Here is a 27091-nt window from a genome sequence, read left to right as displayed (position 1 = left end):
TTTAAAAATTAAGGAAAATATAAGTTTTTAAGACATTACAGACTTAAACTTTGTGAACTTCAAGTCAATAATAATAACACAGTGATTATGTTTATGTTCAGATCTTCTACTAGACAATACCTGTGTTTGACAAATTTGCTACTCTACAGAATTTTACATTATTTTCTGCATTGTTATTTCAGTGTACAGTGTAGTAAATGCACTGCTGGTATTTATACCATTCACCTAGTTTGATCTCTGTTTTTTATATTATGCTAATTACTTCATCAGTAATGTGCTATTGACAGCAATGGTGGGCCTGAAGTGCTGCCGCTTTTTTGAGAGTGGGAAAAATATTGATATTCTTGTTCAGTTGTAAAAAGTTGTCACAGGGTAGTTTTTGTTGCTGAAAACAAGTTACAGTTAGTTTCTTAGTCAGCCCTGTCAACTTTTCAATTTTCAATATGCAAATGTTTTTCTTGTGTTTCATGTGTAATAGGAAAAGAACTGGATACACGTTTTAATGCAAAGTTTGTTAATCTTAGCACAGAGCAGATTTTGAAAGGCACAAGTTTACTATATCATGGAGGGGTTTTTACCAATTATTTATACTTTTGCTGTAAATATAACTTTGCTGTCATATGTAATAAGTGGTGCTGAAATTGGTTTCAATTATCAAAGATGTGAATGACACAATGGATGCTTATGTACTGTGCCTGTTAAATCCATAAACACTGGTGCTGAACAAACTTCTGTTTTTTCACATTTCCTGATTTTCTGTCAGCTTTGTCTTTCATGGGTCATTCGATAAACACTACTCTGGTTGACTCCTTTGTGCTGCCATATGTCAATCAAAATCAAGTGCCTGCTTCTTAGCAAGGAGAGAAAATAAGCTTGCTTTATTTAAGTTTGGCTGTGCTTTCTGCAGAACAGTGCCTTGCATTTTGTTTCATTCCTAGCGTGTTTTTGCCTTGAGCTATGCAGTGGAAGAGGTTGGGACAGAAAAGAGAAGGAGCCTCCAATGAAAGCAAAGGAGGAGATAAAGATTGGGATTTGAAGCTGTTTTTTAAGGGTATTAAATTTGAACAAATATGTTTAAAAAAAGAAAGGGGGGGTGGAGGAGGGGGATGAAAGGGTCTCATGAGTATTTTCACATTAGATTAAAATATTTCTTTTTACTTAACTGTCACATAACTAATTCTGTTGATATGAGATTAGAGAACTGCTAAAAGTCATTTTTGGCATAAATGCTTTTTTTTTTTTTCTAATGAGAGAATGGATATGTAATGTTTAATAATAAGTTCTGTCCATTGCTGATATGAATATTATGTTAATCACCACACAGAACAGGTGCTAAGTGTGTACATTAGCTCTGGGAAACCCAGTGAGCACGAAAAGTTCCTTATATTAGAATTGCAGAATACATGCATCAACTCCACATACCCTTAAATGGACTTGTATTTTTTTTTTTTTTTTTTTTGCTGTAGTTGGTAGTGTTTAAGTATCATGTTTCTTATGAGAGTCAAGTAGAAGGGACCCCAGTATGTCTTCTGTGAAGGGCTTCTGTTTGTGTAGACTTTTGTCAAGCTCTTAACATCGCCTGGGGTCTCACTTTGCCCTGGATGAGACCAGTTGGAATTTTATATCCTATTGCTGCTGTTCCTCACCCTTTTGATGGAAGGGAATGGTCGCTGGCTTCAGACTAAACAGGATTCCCACATTCCTCAGGAAAGACACAGTTCCTTCTCCATCTGAAAAGGAATAGAAGCTGAGTGTAATTTTGTTTTTTTCCTTTTTCCTCTCTTACACTTTTGCACTTTCCAGAAAAATCCCTGAGTGACACTTTTGCCTTTCAGATGTCTGAAATCACCTGTGAAACTCCAGTTCTGATGTTCCCCGCTTTGTCTTCCTGTAGTATTGCTGGATAATCCCCATATCTTTTGAGCTTCAACCTCCCTAGGATGTGGTTTTGTACGGAAATGGGAATGTAGATTTTTCCTTTAGATTTCTGGAATATCACTTTTACTGCATCTGTTAGGGTGCAAGAACAAGTAAATAGAAGATGAATTTCAGCAACTTGCAAGTGGCTTGAAGCACTGACATGATCAAGTGTGTATTTTTGTTTTCTTTTTCAGTGTTGAATCTTAACAGACATTGTTTTTGTTTTATCATTTTCTTTGAAAACACAAATCTATTTCTCTTGGAGTACTTCAGTAATAGTAATGTACCATTAAAATAAACAGAATTCAGATTTTTTTAAAACAAGAAATGAATCAGAGTTAAGTACATAGGATAACAATATATCCCTTAACAATATAATATTTGGAGAAGTCGCTATCTTCAAAAGAAATTCTTTAAGTCAGGACCTTTTATCAAACATCAGAGGAATAAGCTTGTTTTCTTAAGAGTGTAACTGAAAGGGGTTTTCCAGGGGATGCTAGAAATTAAAACCGCAGTCTGAATTTTCCTGTGAATCCACCTGACAAGGGTGGTAAAGGTACACTTATAATTTTAATTTTTTTAGAATTTTCCAATTCTGCCCATGAAAACTACTCATTGTTAGATAATTGTGTTAGTCCTGCTGTACTTAGTCTTGTCCTGAATGCATTTTGCTTCTAGCTTTCACAAGCATTTGAAGTGCAATGGATCGTATATGAGCCACAGCACTGGCAGAGAATGTTTTTCCCTTCTCAAAATTTTAAGCAAAATACATTTCTATGGATTGACTCTCTATAACATGATATAGCTCTGAACTTTGCTTAGCATGTGTTATCTCACCTAATTTCTCATTCAGTAAATGTCATTCAGGCTGCAAGGTTACACCTTTTTTTAAAGAAAGTATATATGTTTTTAAGGGCAATGTTGGCTAGTCTCACATGCCAATATTAAAATTCATGGGTACAGAAGTTAATGGTAGGTACCAAAAAAATAATGTTTTATGAGCTGCTAGAAGTATTTCAAAACTCAGGGAGGAAAAAAAAAACAACAACAAAAACATTTACTCCTTTACTTCATTGAAGGCTGACTTGAATTCAAAGGACAAGTGAGGTATAATTTGATCAGAAATGTTGGCCGTGTTACCGTTCCTCCTGGCCTCAGTCCATAACCCAATGCCTGTTGCACAGGATCATGAGCTCTTACCCTCCCTGCTACTTCGTGGGCAGCAGCATTAGGTCATGTCTGTGCTGAGCCTGTGGGCTCTGGGGAATGGCTGATTACTTTCCAACTGGGCTGGAAGGTGGCTGGCTCGACTCCTGGGTATTGTAAAATAATAATGAAGTGTGGGTTGGTCTTGTTGATTTCTACTAATTTAATAAATATACAATATATGTATTTAAAAGTCACTGTGTTTTGCAATAGAATTTTGAACTGTTTCTTTCACACAAAACACAATCCTAATTTATTTCCTGAAAGTATGATTTTTATAGCAGCTTTGGAATAGGTTGCTGAGTGCGTTGGTTATGTGCGTTGTTCTATTTGTCTGGGGTTATTGTGTTGACAAAGGTAAAGAGCTTAAAGCTGCTATTTACAAAAGGTTGCAATTTAGTGTTGTTCTAGTCTAGCTCTACTACTATGGTATTTTGAGAGTTTGGTCAAGTAAAGTCAGGGTACATATCCACCATTTGTTCTCATACAGACACAGCACACCTCCAGGCTACATGCAAACAGTGGTTCTTTCCCTTCATACATTTGTGGTGCTGATGATACATGTACTTTTATAGGGACTATATTGCTAGAGATCTCATTTTGAGTACAACAGGTTTTTGAAAAATGGCTTTCAATTAGTGTTGTAGCATCATTTCAAGGTTTTTAGTAGCATTAATTGTTTCCAGTGAGTGCACGTAGCTCTTCAGAGTGAGCAAGACAGCAGTCCTTGCTGGGTAATTCCTTAGAAAACAAATACTAAAATACTGTTACAGTGTCTGATATTTCTAAGCACAGATTACTTTCTATAGTTGAGAAGGTCGCAGTTTTTATTCAAAGCAAGTGAGTAGTGTGGCTTCTAGTAGTGTCTGAATAATATGATATCACCCCAGTGCATATAAATAGCATACAGAAGTGTATAATATCAAACCTCTGATACTGGAGAAGGCAAATAAATTTTCTGGAAGACAGAAAGATGCTTAAGCCTTTCTAAAGTATAATCTGTTAGCAATAGAAATTCTTTACAATGATACTGGGATCATAAAGTAATGCTTTTAACTACTTCTAGAAACTGAGCTCATAACGCTACCCTTTGCTTTGTATCAATGTAAAGAGAGGTGTAGAAATTTCTCCATCACAGCAAAAGGAATCTGCAAAGGTCTTGGAAGGCAGATTTGCTGGCTGGAAAGTTTTCTGTCATTTGCAAATTGATTTCATTTTCTAGCTTGAATATATTGTACATCTGAGAGGTATTGGTAGCTTTGAGACATGTTTACTAAGACAGCTGCACCGTCTTATGTTTATCTTGATCTTTCACACGTACCTTTCTGCTTTTTCCTCATCCATACCTTGATATACATGCTGGGATGTGCATTCCAAGTGGTATTTCTGTTAGATGTTGGAGTTCTTGGCCAAAGAAATAACTGTTGAATCAATTTTTTTTGCCAAGTTGTTTGCATTGTTACTTGAATTTTACAGTAAGTATTGTATCCAGTGTTTTAAATCATCAGATAAATGCCACTTTGACTTATGAAACAGAGGAATCATGAGCACTGATCTTTATTCCATTAGTATAAGTATTTCAGGATTCTTTACTTTGTAGTATAGTTGTCTGATTTGCTTCTGAGTTCACCCTTAGCAGAACTGGAACTAAAGCTCTTGCTGAATCAAGTCTCATACAAAGAACTGCTTGGAAAGACTTGGCCAGATCTGTATGTTTCCTTTACCTTCTTTGCTGTATTTCAGTCTATTAAATATTGTGGAGATGACGATGAATGTTTGAGTGTTGATTTGCATAACTGTGTATTTCTCCTACTGAAAAATGATCATTTTAAAGAGTGAGACCGAAAGCTATGGAAACAGCATTCTACCCAACCATTGTCACAGACTTGCTGCTTTTTGTTCTAATTAATTTTTTAAACATATATGTTTAAAAATTAAAAACAAACAACAACAATATACACTCTGTGTGTGTGTACATATGTATGTGTGTGTGTGTATGTATGTATAGTGACCAAGAATTATGAATTTGTGAATCAGCTTCCAAGCGCCTTGGAGTGAGTCAGTATCCTTACTCAAAAGCAAAACAATTTTTTGAGTACTGTGCATTTTTAGCTCTTATTGCCTTCTTCTGTCATAAAGAAAATAGAAGTTAATATATTTAGCTTACAAAATTTTAAGTTTGTTACTTTGTGGAAAATCCAATTCAGTATTTGGCAGTTGTACTTGTCAAAGAACAGAGAATTTGGGCATTTCTGAGCAATTTTGGTGTTTTATTCTCATACCCATCTATTAGTCTCTGTTTACATAAATACATCTGTGTGTGTGTGAGCAGGAATGTTCTAGTTCTAGTACATACTCAACTGACGACAAAAGGAAGGAATATATAGAACGTTATTACTAAGAGAAGCTACATCTTCAGAAAGACAAAAATATAGAAATGTAAGACAAGTGGGTTTTTTTTGTTGGTTTTCTTGTGTGTTTCTCTTTATGTGTCTATTCAGAAAAAAAACTATGATATACTAGTAATACATTAGTAAGTATAAATCGTTTGGTCTGCAAAATGTTCGATTAGGCTTTTTGTTTCTGAGGTTCACAATAAAATGTCATAGTAGATGATATCATAAAACACATTTGCATTACCTGGAACGAGGGGCTAAGTGATACACTGGCATAAGTTTTAGGCTTTTTATAGATATTAGGCAATCACTCAATAGTGAACTACAAATATTAGTAAATTGAAGTTGATGCTGTTGGCATGTTAAATTTAATTATGAAAACTTTAAAAGATCTGAATGGCTTTAGAAGATTAAACAAAGTAGTGGGTGAAGTGTTTGGTGCTTTGGCTCAATTCCAGTCTGGTGTCCTAAAATGAATGCATCACAAAACCACAACAGATCAACTCAGATTTACATGAGTGACGTATAAGAGCCCTGAAGCTAAGCCAACATAGTGATTGAATTAGCTCCTGCATTCAGAGAGGCTTCTCCCTCCAGGTCAGACTTCTAAGCACTGATGGATATGTGTGGGGAACTAAAAGTTATAGGTTGAAGTATGCCTGTGCTGTGAAGGGAAAGAAATCTTAGAGCTTCAGAACTTTTATCTTTTATCTTTGACAAGTGTGATAGATTTATTTTTTTATTTTTTTATTTTTTTGAGGGGGTGGAGCAAATGAGGAAACGTTATGAACAGTAATGGAAAAAGTAGAAGAATTTCCTTTAGTGGTGCTTCTGTCAAGGACCTGCCAATCTCCCAAGAAATCTGTTTAAAATCTGAAACACATCATTGCTGCAGGGTCGATATGTACCTAATGTATTTTCCACACTTACACAATATTTAGATTGTTCTTCTAGTGTCGGTACTGTAGTATTGATGCTAATACAAATGTGTATGCGAGTGAAAAAGAACAGCATTTATGATCTTTTCTCCAAATACCTTATTTTGAAAACTCTACCTTATTATTAATCACTCAAAGTGATGGTATGCATAAATGTCAGATTAAAGTAAGGACAGTGGATGAACAGAAACATTCCTCCTTTAAAGAAAGCATTATGCATTTAATGTAGTTTTGGTTTTTATGTATTTTGGCGAATTACTTATTAAATAAGAAAGAGAAGTTGATATGAAGAGTGACAAATTCTAGGGATCTTTATTATGACAGAAGTGTGGCAAGAAAAAACACCAAAGACAAAAACAAAAACATTTTACTGTTTGATTTTAACAGGTACCATCACGTAAGTTATTGATAAGTTCCAGCAAGGATTGCATTAATGTTACTTAAATAAGAACCTTAAACAATAGTTTGCTTCAGTATTTCAGTAACCTGATATCTCCATTTTTGTTTCACAGCATGATGTATCACAGACCTTGCTCAAAGCAACTCTGGACAGTGTGGTTGAAGAGTGTGTCAGCTTTGTAGGAGTTGATATTAACATCTGCTCAGAAATACTATTAAGGTGAGTCAAACATTTTCCTATTCCAGTAATTACATGGCTCTGGATCACAGAGTCTCTGTTTAGTCTGCCATCTGACTTTTACTCAGCTGGAGCGAATGGGTCTTGTGTTAGACTTCCAATTACATGAAAATGACACAATACTGCAGTATTTCACTGTCCTTGGAGTTCATTTTTTAGGGGTATGTGTGATTCTTCAGGTAAAACTATACCTTGGAGGAAAACAGGTTAAAAAAATTTGAACCAACACTGCAATTTAGAAAAACTTCTTTATAACTAATGTGTATTTCTGCAGTAAGAAAGGATTTTTCAAATGTACTTTCTGTCCCTTCAAAGGTATTTTTGTATGTACTAAGCAAAAAAGGCTGTAAAAATCTAGTGGGCAAAGAAGAAAGGATATAATTTAAGGGGAAGTTTTGACAAGTGCATTTTTTAATGTAATTTTTTTTTAAAAGTAATTATTCCATATTTAGTTGGAAAAATATTCTGGATTTTATTTCTCTTGGTTAGAAATTAATTTCATTCTTTCTTGAATATCATACTTTCTTATCCATTAAGTGCACTTGTTACTAGATATTGCACTTAGAAAGGGTGACAACATTTCAGCACCTGCATGACTTCTAAGTATCTTGCTTGAAGGACTGAAGACCATCAACTGCTTTGACAGTGAAAATAAGCGGTATTTCCTAATGTTTCTGTGAAATTTGGGGGGAAAATTCCATGCTTAATATTTTGTCTGTTGTTGAAGAGATGTCTCAGTTTTTGTCAATGTTGAATTTCTTTTTATACTTTTGCTTGAAAATGAGAATAGCAGATAGTATATAATATTTATATATTTATATATTTTATAATAATATATAAATTATAATTATGTATATATTATATATATATATTTCATTGCCAATTTCAGCTATTTCTGCCAGTCAGTTTTAGAGTCAGTTTTATTCCACAAACAGGTTTCTTAAAGCAATGACATCTGCTATTTGGAGGCATGTGGGTGACATTTACTTCTGAAGAAGTAGATGCCCAACACAGTGTTTTTATCACTTTCTGTGATTGTTGTACTCTGGACATAATTTTGGGTGTATGTACGTATAGAAAAGTTGCAACAAACTCACTGCTTCCTGAAGGAATTTGGCTTACTGCAGTTACACTGTACAGGTATGTTCTTTGCCAGATCTAAGTTGCCCTCTGAACAACTCATGGAGCCTGTTCCCAGCTGGTCTTATATTTCAAGAGCAGCTGAGAGAAAAGAAACAAGCTGTGTGAATCTGTGAAATTGTGTAAGGAAAGCAAGCTGCTCTCAGGCACCCTCCTTCTGGGTAGCAGACGCCAGTCCCTCATGTTGGGGCAAGGTGTTGCGGTATCACTGGAAGATAATAGCTGAGAGGGGGCTATTCTCACAGGAGTAATTCGTCTGTCCTGAACCCTCCTCCCACGTAGTTTCCTGAAGAGGGCAGCTGGGGGCAAGCCATAAGACATGACAAATCAAATTGGTATTACAGAAATAGCCCACAGATCATAAATTATGAGTCCTTGGCTTACTAGTTAGGCATGTGCAAAACCCTAATGCTGTATGAAGTTTTGTTGACTTGAGAGGATTCCTTCCACAGAATTCAGAGGAAAGATCCTTTTTCAGACTGTTCCTTTGCTCAAGGACTTTCTTGACAATATTCTTAACTGTATTTAATTTTTGTAGGTTTTTAAACTGAATTTTTTACTGTAGTCTGTGTACTTGTAATTTATAAGACTTGTATTAATGACTATTCAGCACTGAAAATGTATTTTGTAAACTTTACTCTCAGACATATTGCAGGACTGAATGCCACCAGGGCTAGAAATATTATTGAGTGGAGAGAGAAGAATGGACCATTTATAAATCGAGAACAACTCAAGGAAGTTAAAGGTTTGGGTCCCAAAACTTTCCAACAGTGTGCTGGCTTCATAAGATTCAATCAAGACTATATAAAGACTTTCTGCAGGTAACAATGACATTAGCCATCATGACAGAATTTTCCAAAATGCTGTGGGAAGACTGCTTCACCTTCAGTTTTGTATTCAGATTTGAAACTTGAGGACTTTGAAAGAAATGTCTTAACAAATTAAATTCTTTAAGTCGGTTGTAGTTCTTTAAGTTAGAGTCTCTATAAGAGTACAAGCTTAATGGCAAATCCTTCAACTGAATCAATAGAAGAAATTTGACATGTGGCAGCATCATTATCTATGAGGTATTAAAACCTTACAGGCCGGTGCTTCATATTTAACTTAAGAGATTGTTAAATCCATTTCAGTGTGGTGAAGATTGATACTCTGCAGAACACATTGGTAGTAAACTAGAGTGGGTTTGTGTAGAGTTTCAATTCCAGTGCCTGGAGAGGGAAAGTTAAATAAGCTGTCTGGGCTAAGATCTGCCTGTTACACTTCTGTATCTAGGAAGCGTGATGTGACTGCTTGCTTTCTCAAGTATGTAAGAAGCCCATTACTAACTTCAGTTTGTCAACACTGAGTCACCCTTTTCCTTTCCATCTCATTTCCTGTTTCCGTACTGAGCCTTCTCCTTCTCCCGACTTTCCCATTTCTCTATCCAGTATAAAGAACTAAGAAGGGATAGAGTGATAGCGCCATCCTCACCCCTCTTGCTGCTTTCTCATCTCCAAAAAAATATTTTCCTGGGAAGCACATGTTATTCTTTTGCCAACACTGTGCTCAGAAGTAATACTGTATTCCCAGTAGCTGCTGGCCAAACTGAACATGCGTAACTTCCAAGCAGGAGGTAGGGTAGGCACATTAGGACTGGCATACTGCCCGAGTGGAAGGGATACAGATTGGTTGCCCAACTGGCAAGGAGGCACATGCTGCAGGCCAAATGGTGCACACTAATCACCAGAAGACCAAAGAAATTATTTTTGAGGCTGCAGATGATCAGTAGGCCTTATGTTGTACAGATCTGCTCTAGTGAATGAAGCAGTACAGATAGAGGAAAAGAAGTTTGATGCCATGTTTTGTTTGGGGTTTTTTTCTGAAATTCCCTGATGAAATGTTTAACAGCACCATTTATTTTTTTACCTTTCTGGAGCACACTTCTGATATTACTCAGATTCCATAAAACTTGAGAACACTGTATAACTTGAAAAATCTGCTATAGCTTCAGAGTTTGAAGCCAAAATAAAGCTCTAAAAGCATTACCTCTACAACAGTTCATATGGGGCCAGGTGGCAAAATCAAAAGTTACTGAAATGGACTTTGGGAAGATTTTATTTTTATCCCCTCTGGTCACAATGATGTCTATAGAGTGCTGTGTGAATTAGTTTTTGTACTTTGTACTTGCAAGTTAACAAATAGAACCACAGAATCCTTAGAGTTGGAAGGGACCTTTAAAGGTCATCCAACCCAACTCCCCTGCAATAAACAGGGGCACCTACAGCTGGGTCAGGTTGCTGAGAGCTTCTCCAGTCTGGCCTTCAGTGTTTCCAGGAGCAGGGCTTTCACCACCTCTCTGGGCAGCTTGTTCCAGTGCCTCACCACCCTCACTGTAAAAGATTATTTCCTTGCATCCAAACTAAGTCTAACCCCCTTTAAGTTTGAAACCATTTCCCCTTGTTCTGTCACCACAGACCCTGCTGAAGTGTCTGTCCCTTCTTTCTTGTTGCTTCCCTTTAGATACTAAAAGGCCACAATATAGTTAACAGTTATTTAAATAGTTGTTATTTAAAATATTGATATCTGTCATGTCATGAAAGAAGCAGCTACACCTACATTTCTACCTGTGTTCCTTGTTGAGGTAGAGCCCGAAATGAGTGTTATTTGTAATAGGTCTTTTCTTTCCTCTCCTCTGTTGCTGCATTGTTGTTCACATATAGTCCTCATGCCATTGTGGGCAGTCTGTCCATGGGGCTCTCTGAGACTTCGGAACCTTTATTATCCTGCCAGTTAAAGAAAAACAGACCAACTCAAATGCTAGCTGCATCTAACTGACTAGGAGTCAAGATTGTATTCACTGTTTTAAGGAAGGCTATGTTAGGACACTTTTGCAAGACTAGAATGTAGTAGTTTTGTTGAGAAGGACTTCCAACAATCATCAAGCTTATCTTCTTGAGCATTTCAGAGCAAATCAAAAGTTAAAGCATGTTACAGAGAGCATTATCCAGATACCTCTTGAACACTGACAGACTTGGGACATCTCTCCAGGAAGCCTTCTCCAGGGTCTGACCATCCTCACCGTAAAGAAATGTTTCCTAATGTCCAGTATGAGCCTGCTCTGGCACAGCTTGTGCCGTTCCTATCTTGCCATCAGTTCCCAGGAGCAGAGATTCCCTTCTGCTTCCCTCTTCAGGGAACTGCAGGGAATAGTGGAATCACCTGAGCCTCCTTTCACCAGACTGGATGGTCCAAGTATTGTCTTTTCTTCATAAAGCATGACTTCCAGCCTTTCTGCCAGCTTTGTTAACTTATTGGGGATGCTTTCAAGAACCTTAACATCCTTTTTATGGTGTGGATCCCAGAAATACACACGCTACTCAAAGTGAGGCCACACTAGCACTCTTTTGAATAGCTGGCTATGCTGTACTTATTGCATCTCATGACATGGTTTGCCCTCTTTGCTGCCTGGGCATGTTGCAGGCTCATGTTATACCTGCTGTTGACCAGCACCCCCAGATCTCTTTCTGCAGAGCAGCTCTCCAGTCACTTGTCTTCCAGTCCAAACGCATGATTGGCATTATTCCATTCCAAGTGCAGAATATGGCATTTATCTTTCTGGTAATGATTTCTAAATTCTGAAACAGTGGTAGGTTTGACACTTAGGTTTTTACTGGTTTAAGTTTTTCATATTTGAAATTTTTCATATTTAAACCTGACCTGTATTAGAGCAAACATTTTCAGAAATGTAAATGTAGAGAGTGAAGTAATGTTATTCAAGGACTTATGATATTTAAACATTGCAAGTTTGTTCTGCAATTTGCTTACTTAAGGAGAGCACGAATAGGATTATTTTGTTATAAATCTTTCTAATTGCATCGCTTTTAATTTAAATGACAATCAGGCTGTTTATTGCGAAAGTATCCTCACGTGATCTTTATCAAGTTGATAAATACAATTGTGTGTCTTTTACAGACAGAAAATAGCATCCAGTTTGCAGACTAAACAGTAGGTTGTGTTTTGAGGAATTTTACTCTATTAGCACTTTCATTGCAGTTGATTATGTTGTTAAGATTCATCCACAACGGCCGTTTAGGGGTGTAATACTTTTGGATGAGAATGAGCATTGGATAAGAATCTGGTTTCATTTTTAATGCTTAAGCACTGTGCTAAGATCTTTTTCAGTTAAAATGACATGAACATTTTTATTTTTTTTTACTTTCTGACAGTAATAAGAAAACTCAGCTTGGAAGTCACGCACTTTTCACTAAAGCAGGTACACAACTCACCAATAAGAAAGGCAAAAAGAAGAGCAAGCCAACACCAAGTGCCTCATACCAACCCAATCCTTTGGACCAAACTTGTATCCATCCAGAGTCTTACAGCATTGCAATGAGGTAAGCAGTGGAAAAGTATTTTGAACCATCTATTTAAAAATAAAGGAAAAAAAAAGTAATTACTGTTGTGTTTTGTTTGGTGGTTTGTTGTTTTTTTTTCTGATAAAAACCTCCTCAGTATTTTGAGGCAGGTAAAAGATTTCAGGTAAAAGATTTGCATGGAAATTTTTGGTTGTTTGGCTGTTCTTTTGGCTTTTAGTTTTCTCACTGCTTGTCAGTAAGGAAACTAGTGAATTTTCTAAAGTTTGCCATATGTTTCTCCTATTACTCTTGAGTTCATATCACCATTTTCTCCCTTACTGAGACTACTTTTCTCAATTTCCGTTTGTTTGGCAGCTTTTTTATGCCAAATATTAGCATTAGGACTTTTGATTCACAAAGTGTGGAAACCAGTCATTTTTTCCAACTGATTTTTGTCTTCACCCTTGCCCTCAAATCCTATGTAAAGAATTTTTGAGGATAAATCTTTACATGTAGGAATACTTCCCTTTTTTTCCCATGCATTTAAGTTTACCCAGCAATACCACTGACTTTATTAGGAAAAAAAGTTTCCCTTCAGCAAATGCATCTACAACTGGGTTTGACCTCTTCATTGCTGAATTTTATACAAATGCTGGAGAATGTTGTCTGCTGTCTTTGAATGCCCAGGTGGAAAGATATTCTACTGAACATGATGAAACTTAAAGCATTTAGATGTTTTTGAGGCCATAATCTGGCCAACAGCGAAACAGCGTGTGCATCAAGTTTGTTAGTGAGACGTCTAATTTCAGAAAACTTAGTGGATCATTTTAAAACACTGCAATATAGTGTACTAGCTCATTTTATGCTCTGAGCAAATTAGCAGAAAGCAGCTAATTCATCTTGTGATTCGTTATTGCTTGTGCTTTATATATTATTTTGCTTAGGATCTTAAGTAAAAAATAATTGTATTTGTTCTTAAAAAGTAATCTCATTGAAACACTGCAAGTTTACAGGCAGTGGTAGTTTAATACTTCTGTATCATTAACAACTGCTTTTATTTCATGACTTGTGGTCAGCATGTGCTAAACAAACTTCCTTCTCCATGAATTTTGACCACAAAAATTTGTTTATGCATGATTGTTTGTGCACACAAATGCATGGGCATATATAAGCACGCCTCATTATTATGAAGCTCTACAATTAAATTCTGATGTTGCGAGATCTGATTAAGATGTCTATATTAAGTTTCCAAATACATGAATGTCATGGTGGTTTTAGCATGTGACCTTCAGCTAAAAGAAGAGAATGTTTTTTCTGTAGGTCACATAAAGTAATTAGGAACCCATGTGTGCCTCTCTTTAGGGAGGTACTGCAGCTGGTGAATGCTAGTATAAGATTTGATCTTTTCTATCATCAGTCCTGGTTGAAATTAGACTCAGCTTGTCCCCTTGAGAAAACATTATTTCCTACCATAAACCGGCACATATTTATTTTTGTAAGTGATTTGCGGTGAACAGGTTCTTTTTTTAAGGCATGCTGGAGATAATTTCATCAGCAGTTAAATGCTTTCAGGGTTCTGATGATATCTGAGAATATTACTCCTGGAGAAACTTCATTCTGCTACCTGTTTATAACAAAACAATCTCTAAGCCCCAAAGAGAGATGCTGAGTTTCTGAATTCATGAAGCTCAAGTTTCTTATCCTAAAAAAAAAAGTTCTTTCAGGACTTTGCATTTCTAGAATACCTTCCCTACAATGCATGCTTTGTTAGCTCTCTAGAAGAGGCAATTGCATATAAAATTTCCTTTACATAGGTGAACATTCTTTCCTTCAGCTGGGCACTTTTATTTCTGTCCACTCCACACCACATCTGCTCCTTTGGCCATGATTCTTGGGCCACTGTGAAGCTGACCAGTAGTGTCCCTATTCTTCATACAATGTATTGATAACTTTGATTTCTTAATTTCCTCAGTCTTTCTTCATTTTTCTAATGCATCACCATTTGTTACTATTTCTCTGTCCTACACATAGCTGAATAAATGAAATAAAAAAAATTTAAAAGACAAGATCCTGATATCAGGGATCGTATAGATAGGATTTATAGTGTGAGAAACCTTAGTCATCCCTACTTTAGATTTTTCAGAATGAATTTAATGTAGATAAATAAGCAAACAGTAATGCTGATTTTCCATATTGTATTTTGTTCAATTTAAATATCAGGTCGTCAGGATTTGGTCTTCAGTTCATTTGGCTTTCCAACTCTTGTACAACAATATAATAAAAAAAAAAAAAAAACAAACCAAAAAAACCCAACATTCATAGTGTTACCAGCTTCACTTAATGGTAGGTTGATGTGGAAAGACTTCTTCAGAGCAGAAAACTGTAGTCAGTTAATGGTAGAATACAGTAAGGTTTTATCTACGTGCTATGCCATCACAGAAGCTAAATTAACACAGCTTAATTTATATCTGAAATAGTGAATAGTATTGCTGTATGGGGTAGTTCACATATTCATATACAACTGGAGACAGTTTTAGTAGGTGATTGGAATTGCAGGCTTATGCGAGGGGGCTTACACCTATTTCACTGCCAACATTGCTTAGAGATACATTGGAGTTTCTTAGAATAAGCTCACAGTCAAACTTACTGGGCTTTGAGAGCTGCGAAGCTGTTAGAGAAGTATGACATAGCTAAAGACCAATGCTGTGTTTCATGTCATTTCTCTTTGTCTAATGCAGTTTCTTGAAAGTAGGATTCCAGCTGTGCCATTCTCTGCTCTTTGTTTCTCACCAAACACTTCTCCTTCCCAGACTGAATTTTCAGGTGAAATATTTAAATCCAAATGCACAATGTAGGTATTTTACCATAAAGTTTCATTATACAAAAAAAAAAAAAAAAAGCCAACTGATTACAACACAAGTATAAAAATATAATAACATTTGTTAATGAAACACCTTAAGTAATAAGCATAGCATCTGTTCCTGTAATAGAATCAGTCTTTTCTGTTTCCTTTGGACTTTTTCTGTTATCTTACTTCCTACATTCAAATAAAAACGTCTCAGACTGTTTTCTGTGAATGTACTCTATGTTCAATGTTATTTTCCTTTCAATTGAAAAATGTTTTCCTTGAAAGTTCATGAAATATGAAGGTGATAACCTGGCATAGTTTGATCCCCCAAAGTGATGTGGGGAAGGCAGGGGGGAAATATTTCTAATATTTTTATCTTGTAAATAGCCATTTGAAAAGGATTAGCTGTGCAGCAAACTGGCAAAAAAACACACCAAGCAGTATAGTATAAAAAATGGACAATGATGACATAAGGTTTAAATATGAACCGGATATCATACTATCCTGCCCTCAGTTAACTAATGTAACTTAGTAATGATTGTGTTTAAAATGACTTCTCAAAAAAAAAAAAGTCTGAAGGACTTCTTAAGATGATAGTACTACAGTAACTCTTCTACAGTTTAAAACCTAATTTAAATCTAATGTTCATGAAAATTATTGACGCTGTTAGAAGTGGGTTAGTATCAGAACTCATTACAAGTGTTTTTATACAAAATACATTTCGTTAGCTCTGTTTCTTTGCTGTTTTTAAAGTGTCATTTTCTTTTTTGCTGTTTACCCAATTTGTCAGTCATCATGTCATGCTCACAGGTGGATCTGTGCTAACAAAAGGAGATCTTTTTTTCTGATGAATATGATGGACAGATTTGTTTCAAAGCATCAAAATAATGTGTGTTACCACAGAAATCAAAATGGATGTAAATGATGTTGCATAAATTAATCATAACAGCTTCCCCATGTAATGTCTACCACATTTTGCCATGAGAAAGACTTTCATCAAAATTTTATTGAATCAAAAGTTTTCATGGGAAACTGCATTTGTTTTTAAGCAAAACAAGCTTATATTTTATATACTTACAAGCTTATCTACTTATTAAAAGTAATTTTTATACGGTGCTTCTATTCAAATTGCCCAGAGGCAGTAGTCCACATTACAGATTTATGACATGCAAAATTATCAGGTTTTAAGACAATGTTTTTGAGGGGTAGAAGTTCACCAAAATTTGAAACTTTTTTAGAAGTATTTTGTAGTTTGAAAGGCAAAGCCATTTAAAAAAAAAAAAAAAATGGTTATAAGAATTGCTCCCAAGTGGTGAATTTGGTTGCCAAGTTTTAGACTGGAGCCAATTTTAATGGCTGAATTAGAAACCTCTGAAAAATAGGGTGGTTTTCTTTTTTTTTTATAGTGGAAACACTGATGTAATCTTTACTACAGTGGCACAAATGGTGCTGGTATGATTGATTTACGGCATTTAGACAACTTAAATTCTGTACAATTTCTATAAAATAACTGGAAAACATCCTCCTGGTGATTTAACACATTCTGCAGATGACCAAAACATTTTTGCTCTGGTTTCCTCCACACTGTCAAAGCTTGACTGTGTCACATGTAGTGATCAATGTTTATTACGAATCATAATTTCCTGAACGGTAAAGAAAAAAAAGTCTTTTAAAATACTTTGTAGGCAGCATATTTTCCTGCAAGGGAGAGCTGTTTTAAGTTTCTGAAAAGTTTATATGTGAAAAACAGTTTATAGAGGCAGAATCTGCTACATACAATTAATACAACGTGTAGAACATATCCAGTTTCTTGGTGCATACTGTAAAAGAACTGGTAGGAAAACTGAGGAAATATTTAGGAAGTCCCATGAAGTTACAACCAGGTTATGGTTATAAACCAAAATGCTGGGAAGAAATGGCAGTGTTATTCCTTTGTTGTATCAGTCTGCTGGGTGCAGTTTGTGTCATATGACTGGATCTTACCATTTACTGATTTTATATAAATGTCATAAAAATACTCTCTGCTAAGGGTTGGCAATCAGAATGTGTATTGGCATCTCAGATATTGAAGCATCTGGCAGACAGGTTGTATTTCAGTCAGTCTGACTTACAAATATTGGTAAAACATTTCTAACAGACCTAAAGTTGTGATTTAGGATAACACAGATGGGCATCTTCCCTGGCTGTCCCTCATTTCTGGACAATGCCTACTAGGAGACAGTACTGCTTGCTGTGGATTGTTCTGCCTCAATAACCGGTTTCGCAGACAGTAAGAACAGCCTCACTGTTTGTTTCTGTGTTGATAATATTTGTTGATATCCCCAAGAGGACTTCAGAATCCCAAAAATATTCAGCAAAGGACATGTTCACTTACTTACTCGTCACCAAAATAAACATTTGGAGTTAAATGGTTTGCTGAAATGGCCATTATTTTGATAATTATTTTATATTATTACTATTACTACTACTACTACTATTATTATTATTATTATTTATTGTTATTATTATTATTGCTCGCTATTGATGAGTTTTCAAAACCTTCTGGTGTTTGTGCCTTGCTAGTATATGGGTGGATTCAGCAGATAATCAATTACGTTTTTGTTCTGTTGAAAACTTGCACCAAGTAGCTGCACTTGCTAGCTTTGAAGCCAAGTACTGACAGTTAAGAAAGTGCAAAAGCAGTACTATTGATAGAAGAGACCGGCAAAAGATAGGTCTTCTCTTCAGTCCATTATGCAATGGCATGCTTGTCTTTTGACAGCACTTCCAGATACCTGCCAGCCTGGCTTTCTTCTGTCTTTCAGGAAAATAGAAATCAAGGATGTGATGGATCAGTTACTTGGTATGGTGTTTGTGCAATGGAAACAGACTTACAGTAAAGCACTATAAAATTGAAGTGCTTTACTTCAAAATCATCAGAAGCATCTTTTGTCTGCTTCAATTAGAATGTATGCAGCTAGACTATTTTATTTTTTTTTAAGAAAGAGAAACTTATGGTCAGTGAATTAAATCATTTCTGTTATTATTGATTCTGTGATTCTATGATTTCCAGTAGGCAGTGTCTGAGCCTAATTAACAACACTTGCAGACTGAGGGACATTAAGTCCAGTAAGTCTTCATATTTGTCACTTTGGAACATCAGTTCATTTGCAAGTCTATTAACTTAGTATCTGGGTTTTTGCGGATGTTTTTGAAATATCTTCTTAGCAAATAAAAGGGCATAAAAAAAGTTTTCAGAGCTAATTGCCATTATATGATTAAAGTGCACAAATAAAAAGAACTTTAATGGAATTATATCATGTAACTGGTACTGATTTTTATTTTATTTTATTTTGTGGATAACTTATGGGATTTCACTGTTTTGTATCTCAGGTTACACTTCAGTTATGTGATATATTGGTGGTTATGAAAACAGCAAACAACAGTATGTCTAACAGCACTGTTGCAAAGTGACTGTGCTGCAATCTAACAGTCTCTGAGTTTCTTCTCTGTTAGAACTTCATTGTTTCTTGTTGCATCCTTTCAGAATATAGACTGAGCACTTCATAATCTTCTGCGTGCGCTCAGATCATATGTAAAGTTAATAAATTATGCATTTGAGGAAAAACACTGGTTAAATATCCTTATCTGACTAAACCATATGGAAAGTTCTAAATAGATTTGAAACCTTAACTTTGTGTCCAGCAACTATGTAATTGCAGAGTAATGCACAGATAGTGTTTGATTTATAATCCCCATCACCAGTTGAAATGTTGAGGACCTGCATGACTAGTGAGAACAAGAACAGTCCAACATCTGCATTATACAAATAATGCTTTTGTATTTCTAAGCGTTACTAAAACATCAATGCCTGCATAATTTAAGTTTGCTACTGTCATGAATGTATGTTTTACTTAACAAAGCACATGCTAATGCAAAGTTGTTTTGTTTTCAGAGTGATTATGTTGCATTACCATTAATTCATGTGTGCAGTGTGACAAGATGTAATGGCATATCATGTTGCTTTAATGTAATGAATCCAGTACTCCCAGCTCTTAAGTCCTGTTGCTGGAAATGATTACATAAAACAGAATGACTGTGACTAAAACCCTTGCAAAGCTTTAGAACTCCAGCATATTCTAAGAAGCTTTTTTGTTTTGTTTTGTTTTGCTGGTGGGAGTCCGAGGTGACTTAAAATTGTTCTGAAAACTTCCCTTAGTATATTACCATTTTACTCTTTTTAGACTTTATTTACATTCCATTGCAATTTGCATTATCTTTTAGAGCATTGCAAAGTCTATGCTATAATTTCGTGCAGATGTGTATGTTAAGTGAACATGATGTGCTTATTTGTTACATTTATGCTACTTTTCTTTCTTTATCTGGGTAAGATGGATGAAATTATGTATTAAATAAAAACCATCAGTGATTTAGCTGTGACCATTCTCTGCAGGTCCTATAAGACTGCAAACAATTGCATTTTAAATTAACGGGATTGCAAAGGTTTCTAAGTATTGTCTAAATCTCAAAACTCCAAAACTGAATCCTGAAAATAGTTAAATCCCATTCTGCTCTGAAAGACTTTCCTGGAAGACTTCTCTGACTTGTTCCTCAAAAGCAAGTTCACCATACACTTGCACTCGTAATATAGTATAATTTGTTAGAATGACTTCACTTCTGAAAGAGCATCTTGTCTTTCACATTTCCATTTTTGTTAACTTTTCTTTAGGCTTTATCTTTCTGGTAGATAAACATAGCACTTGAACTGCTGCAGCATGTAATTTAGTTCACTTATGTAGCCAGGAAAACACTTAAAGGGCTTACATTTTTACACAGATCATTCGTATTCTTATGGTTATGCAACTGGAACTGTCTTTTACAAATTGGGTGATATATGTTGGTTTTTGTTTTAAGATTGTAGTGAAATAGTTTACCACTACAAAGATCAAAGTAAAGAAATTAAGGGAATCCTCTTTTTTCCACTGTAGCCGCACTGTAGTCTGTCTTGTTGCTGACTATATATACTCTTTTTATTTTATTTTATTTTGACCTAAAATAACTTTCGAAGGGAGTTGCTGGGTTGCTTTTATAAATAAGGAAAACTGTGTCTGTAGCAATGACCTTTATGGTTAGAAGTGATCAGTATAATGCACCAGTGTTCAGCCATAGTCTTGTGCTTCATATTGATTTTTTGTCTGTGCCCTCAAGCTGTGTTTGAGTGAAAACGATACATTAAATATGCAATTAGATTCAGTATTTGGGAAAGATTTTATCTGTAATCCACACGAAATTACTTTTAATTGGCAATATTTTAGTACATAATTCTTCTTACTAAAACTGACCAAGATGACAATATCCAAAATAAAATTGTGTTACTTGTATTAAATATGGTTTGTGTGTGTGAATATGCATATGCATGCACACTGGGCTTTGTTGCAGTGGTCAGCTATGCCTATATATAGTTTGTAATTCTGAAATACTTTCAAGCAAATGCTGAACTAGAGTGATAAAGGTGAGGGCAGTGGGACTTCTTTATGTCCTTAGAGCTGAGTACGTATTTAAGCTTCTTTTGTCTGGAGACAAGTGTTTATTCTGAGTAGTAACCACATTAATAGGTTATTTAAATAACTATAATTAATAACAAAGGGTCCAGAGACGCTATCCCTGCCCAGATGTGTAAACCTGTATATCAGATAAATACTTTCTAGGAGCTGGGGAAGAAGATGTAGGAGTGGAGGAGGCAAATAACTGTCATGAATAGTAATCGAGGGATCAGACATCGGGGCTGTGTCCTGTTTTGTGCTGGCTTCCTTTCCAGTATTTTGCATATAATATAGTGCACATTTATCCACACATTTGAAAGTTTTGTACAGAAATTGTTTTGCACATTGGTGACTGTTCTGTGTGGTTGTACTCACAGTGAATCCCACCCTGTTACCAATTTACAGCATGAATTTGCTCATGTGAATCTCAAATGGTAAAAAAAACATTACTTGGAGGTACGCGTGCTGCGTGTCCATTCGAAGTGAGATAAAGCCAAGTACATGAATGTCAGCAAACTTGTTTATGGGAGCGCTGGCGAAAGCATTCGTTATTTAGAAGGCTGAGTCATGAGGCTGGTTGGGTTTGTCATGCTACATCTGACACATCACTCACAGCACGGACAGCTGCTGCCTGTCACCGGTGGCTGGAGTGGGTGGCATTGTCCATCTATCAATGTTAGCAGTCAGCAGCTCCAAGTAGCTTTGTGAAGAATGCCTTGCTTGGACCTACGCATGTTTCCAGAGTTACTGTTTTCATGTTCTTAAGCAACTGACAAGATGTTTTCATAAAATTCTGATGTTTTTGTAAATTGTCCTTTATTGGAATATTTGTGTGGTAGTATTGTTAGCGTACAAAAAAGAAAAAAAAAATTAAACCTTCTTAATATTAAACAATTTTACATCTGTTTTGATATTTTGTTTCCAAACAACCTCAGTTTACTTAAAAACAAACAAAAAAACTCATTGATTTCAAAGTTGAAATCTGGTCATTTAAAATTCAGTGAGTTCTGAGAAAAGTCTCATCCACTGAATTTCTTTTCTTCATGTGCAGCCACGTGAGTGATCCATAGAGACCATGCAAGTTAATGTGAAAAATTGTTTCTATCGTTGTTAAGTACAAATGTATGCATTTCACCTAACACTACCTTGCACTTAAAATAGTATGGTTGCTCTTGAATTCAGTAAAGGTGTGGAGTCTTGATAGCCAATTTTAGACATCTGTCTTTCTATAGATAAAATTGGCGGGCACTTTGGAGTGAAGATTTGTTTTTTATGCTCAACGATAAACCATGATTTACTGAAAAATCTGATAATGCATTAATTATGTTCCTTCAATGTCTGTTCTCTCAAAAATAAGTCTGTCATATTTCAGTGCGTACAACATTTAATGAATTACTACCTAGAATCCTGTCAGTTGAGTTACTTAGGTAAATAAATAAAAGTATGGTTTCCTGCCAAAAGCAATATCAGCCTCTGGTTCTGGATAAAATACAGCAATCACTCTTTAAAAAGCTAAAGTAGCAGGCTGAGTACCAGTAGGCTTGCTTTCTTTTGGAGGCTGAATACTTCCCACTACTCCCAAGTGCTGGGCACAGACCTACTGATCAACACTTCTTTTTCTCATTGTAGTTTACACCTGTTATGATGCATGATAATAGCAGGCGGAAGGGATCTTGTCTAGCAATTTGTAACAACATTCATTCAAAGTACAGAAAATGGGAAAAATTATTCTACTTGTCTCTTATGGAGAATGTGCCAAAAACATATACAGCCCTCTGACTCCAAAAGCATGATAAAACAAGGTGGACAAACATCATGGAACTTTGAGTTGTAGAGCTTGTTCCCTGGACAGGTCATTGAAATGTTAACAGAGAAAAAGACAAATTGCAATACTTAGTCCAGTGTAAATGTAATTTGTGTGAGCTGTGGCATTTATTTGGTTAATATATGTTAAGCACTTATTTTCCATGTTTAATTCTTTCACCAAAAAAAGAATGTTTACTCAGTGATAAATAAAAATTGTTTTATGGTGTCACTTTTGAAAATAGGTTGCTATAGGGTCTGCATGTGTATTTTTGTCACGTTTCTCTGCTTCTTAGCATACATTCCAACACTGTTGAACAAAAATTTCAGTAAGTATTCTGGGATTTCTTTCAACTTTTTTTTCTTTTCAAGAGATTTCAGATCTTTTTCTCTAGTTCTTTGTAACCATTTTAGGTGTCACTCTGTTTTTCTCCCAATGTACAATTTATTTATGTATGCAACAATTACAAAAAAATGAGAATATTTGCATTATATAAGTTCAGTTCCTAATGAAGGATGTTACAAATCTCTCTGCATCTCTGTTTGAATTTCACAGATTTTTATCCCTCATTGGAGGAAACACAAATGAAATAGGAAAATCAGATATGCAGCAAAAAGTAAATGCAGTAATTCAAAAGGAAGGACTGGAAGGGACAGCCAAAAGGCTAAACACAACTGTGCACACGTTGCAGCTCATTATTGATGGTCTGACTCAGCCTGAAGGCTTTGACATCCGAACGGGTAAGCTCTTGTTTTGAAGGCCGTAATCTCAGTTCAGTTTTTCATCTTACCAATTTTAAATCAGCATGTTTTCATCTTCTAAAGTCAGAGGTAGTCTTTCCTGAATGGGTAACTCTCTTTTTTTTTTCCCTCAGATAGAGAAAAGGCTGTATCATAGTCAGATATTTATTTCCATATCAGTAAGTAAGGAGTGTGAATCCTGTCTTAGATCACGGCCTTTTCAGCCATAGGAAGAGGGAGTTGTATGGCTGTTAACAAATGAAATAGTTTCAATATGTTGACTCAGTACTGATTAAATCTGCGTTGGTTTTCCATCACGGGAAGAATGCTGCTGAAACAGTAGTAATAAAGGTCTTTGGAGCTGGAGTGTAGATCTGCTTTTATTACACTAGTTCTTGGAGACAAGCATAATTGGAGCACACAGCTTGTGACAGAGCTTGGTTTAAAAATTTGTGACACTGCTGAGGTGGTGGGGAAAGAAACATGAAGTAGGCAGAGAAATAAAATATCTGGAGATGCTGTTTAGTGAAGCTTGTGATGGCAAGAGATAAAGATAGACAGCAAAGATACAGGCTTGTATTAACAAATAACAAACCTATGCTTAAAAAGGTAACATTTTTGTCTACTTTGTCTGGCTTCATGAATAGTTTTTTGGCACGTTTTAGAAATATTTCCAACTAGTGGGCTTGAAAATAAGTATTTCATGTTTCCATTCATTCTGGTGTTTTTGCATCTAAATCTAAGTTGTGATAGGATAGAGTGTTAACATACAAAGAAATCTGTCAGTAAATAAATGAATTAGTTGTTGAAGAAATGAATCACACCTAACAGGAATCAGGCAGACTGAATTGTTTGTACTCTACCCCAATTGAAAAAAAAAAAAACTAATAATAATTTTGATTTAACATTAAATTCCACCATTGTTCCCAACAGTATCCTGTTAAGTGTTGCTTATTTTTCCTGGATGATGTTAGTACAAAGGAAAATGGCAAGACGTTTGGGAGGAAGTAGAAAATACAGAACATTTTATCATATTCTAAACGTCTTTTTCTTCTCAAAGTTTTACAAAGAATTTCTTGCAAGGAAATATTTGTAATGTTGAACTAATCTGGTAACTGTGATAGATCTGCCAGGATGGGGAAAAAATTCAATCAATAAAAAGAATTCCCGCATTTCCTCTGATCCTTATGATCATTGTCCTGAGTAGTTGTCAAATTTTTGGAGCTTTTTTGTTTGTTTGAAGAGCTACTGCATGCAGAATGTGAAAAAGAATTGTTCAGTTTTGGGTAATTAGCTTTGTTCATTTTTTGGAAACTTTCATGTCATTCAGAGCCGATTGATGCCATGATAAAATTCTGTATTAAGTTGGGGTCTGATCCACAGCCTGCCAAAGTACATTTTAGCTATACGTTTGTTCGGATTATATTTGCCCTAATAAAAAATAAAATAGAGGAATATATTTGGAATCAACATTTGATGAGGTACTCCATGGAAAATCTTAGTGCTACTGTGAAAGGTAAAACAGCAGGAGGAAAAGATTGGAAGAGAAGTTTTTAAGATGGCTCAGAGGGGTTTTTTGTAGGAGCAGGAAGTGGTAAGTAAGTAATGACAATTTAATAAAATCTATCTGTGCCTGTAACTGTAGAATGTAAACTTGATATATTAGGTTATTACCCGCTTAAAATCACATGTGATTTTTAAATTATCACATCTGAGTCTGTGATGTCATAGTGCAGGTGAATAGCAAGCCTAAGAAGAGTGCATTCTTTATTTTTCTGCATAGTACGTGATGAAGACTGAGTATTCACCTTATTGTATCCAAATCTGTGATCTGAAATAGAATAATTATGTAATTTATGCAGCTCAAGTAAGAGTCATCTCAAGGCTTTTCTCACTAGCTCCAAGGACATTAAAGGAATGTTTTGATCAGTAGCTAATATACTGCATGCTTCTGAACCACAAATGATAGTTTCATACCACTGAGATCACTGTCCTTATTATTCTATTTATCACAGCCCTTAAAGGTGACATAGAAGTCAGTTGTTTTTCTTCATTTTAAAATCTGTGGCCTTATTTTTAAAAATGAAGCAGTATTTGGTGCCTTAGATCTACTTTGACATAATTTCTTAACTAGAAACTGTTAACTGGAAACAACCCATAGAAAATAATACAAACTTTTTCTCCAGAGTCTTATTTTTCTTTCTTGTTTCTTATAACAGATTTTGATAAACCGGACTTCAAGAGGAGCATTGTCTGCTTTGAAGACTTAAGTGTTGGTGCTGTTCTGACTGGAAAAGTTGAAAATGCAACCCCATTTGGAGTTTTTGTTGATATTGGTGTGGGAAAAGCAGGTTTGATTCCAGTGCGAAACATAACTGAAGCTAAACTTTCTAAAGTGAAAAAGAGAAGAAGCCTTGGGTTAGGTCCTGGAGAAAGAGTGGAAGTTAAAGTGCTTAATGTCGATATTCCTCGATTAAGGATAACACTGGATCTTATTCGTGTTTTATGAGAGGGTGGTTGTGATTTGTTTTGTTTTTTTATGATTGAGTTTTCATTTTAAATGTTAACAGGGTTCTAGAGATTCAGACATTTAATGAGAATGTTGAAAGTGAAACAGGTTTTCCCCATTTCTTGAATCCTTTCTGTTAATAATTGCTTGAGCAGTTTATTGGATTATCTCCAAGAAACCTGGCTATTTTGTCTGCAGAACAAGTGAAATTCTGGTGTGCTGTCAGACACATCTCTTACCTGTTCTGTCTGTGCAAGATCTGCTGTCTCATTTATTGGTCAGTACTGCACCAGCAGACATCTGCTGCTCCCCTTCAAAAAAGAGTTGTATCATTTCCTTGTTTTCTAGAGGAGACTCTGAAAGACAGTTACTTAGTTGTAGAAAAAAATGATCTTATTAAGTTAGTCAGTGATGACATTGATTCAGTAGTAGACTGAAGAAAAGAACATCTGCTAATATACTATTGATGGTTCAGAAATATTCCATTTAATTTGAGCAACATTGTTAGGAGGTCTGTTTTCCTCTCTGATAATTGCCTGTTCAGTTATTGTATTGATAAACACACTTGGATATACCTTGGGGTTTAAGAAACGTTACTCAAAGATGTTATGTTGTACTATACATGTACAAAATAAAACATTTCTGGCCACCTCTTCTCAGTGTACTTGATCTAAAAGTGTTTTAACAGTCCTAGTACTTGTTCTTTCAGACATGTTACATTATTAACATTTCAATTTAAGAATGCAATTTGTGAGGATGCTCTTGTCAAAATGTCTTCCCTTAGGTTTTGTCTTCCCATTAGTTGAACCTTCTGGGTTGTTTCAGTATAATCAATGGAAATAGAATATTTGTGAGACTTGAAAGAAATACAGGATCAGACTTGTCTGAAAAAAAAAACCAAAAAAAAAAACCCAAACATAATAAAATCTTATGAGTGATAGGAAGATTCTCTAGCTGTCAGAAACATCATTAGTACAGAGTTTAGATATAAATCCACAGTACATTAAGACAATCAGTCAAACTAGTCTTTAAACTACTCTGTGCTCCATGTTGATTTTGTGACAGATATCCTAAGGACTGGATTTAAGTAGTAGAAA

At 35.4% G+C, this 27091-nt stretch overlaps 1 protein-coding gene across 4 annotated transcripts in view; it reads left to right on the top strand.

Annotated features, from left to right (window-relative positions):
* The window catches only part of SRBD1 (S1 RNA binding domain 1), a 114544-nt gene extending 87894 nt beyond the window's left edge, over positions 1-26650 (top strand). For all 4 annotated transcript variants that reach the window (XM_015857535.2, XM_015857536.2, XM_015857537.2 and 1 more), the window contains 5 exons: positions 6973-7079; positions 8882-9058; positions 12443-12610; positions 23301-23485; positions 25705-26650. In XM_015857535.2, the coding sequence (XP_015713021.1) occupies positions 6973-7079; positions 8882-9058; positions 12443-12610; positions 23301-23485; positions 25705-25994 (927 nt within the window). In that variant the 3' untranslated portion in view covers positions 25995-26650. The remainder of the gene's footprint in view (positions 1-6972; positions 7080-8881; positions 9059-12442; positions 12611-23300; positions 23486-25704) is intronic.
* The last annotated feature ends 441 nt before the right edge of the window (positions 26651-27091 follow it).

Source organism: Coturnix japonica, chromosome 3 (assembly GCF_001577835.2).
Source record: "Coturnix japonica isolate 7356 chromosome 3, Coturnix japonica 2.1, whole genome shotgun sequence".
Lineage (NCBI taxonomy): Eukaryota > Metazoa > Chordata > Aves > Galliformes > Phasianidae > Coturnix > Coturnix japonica.
The sequence above is the reverse complement of the archived record's forward strand: the minus strand, read 5'-3'. Positions and strand labels throughout refer to the sequence as shown.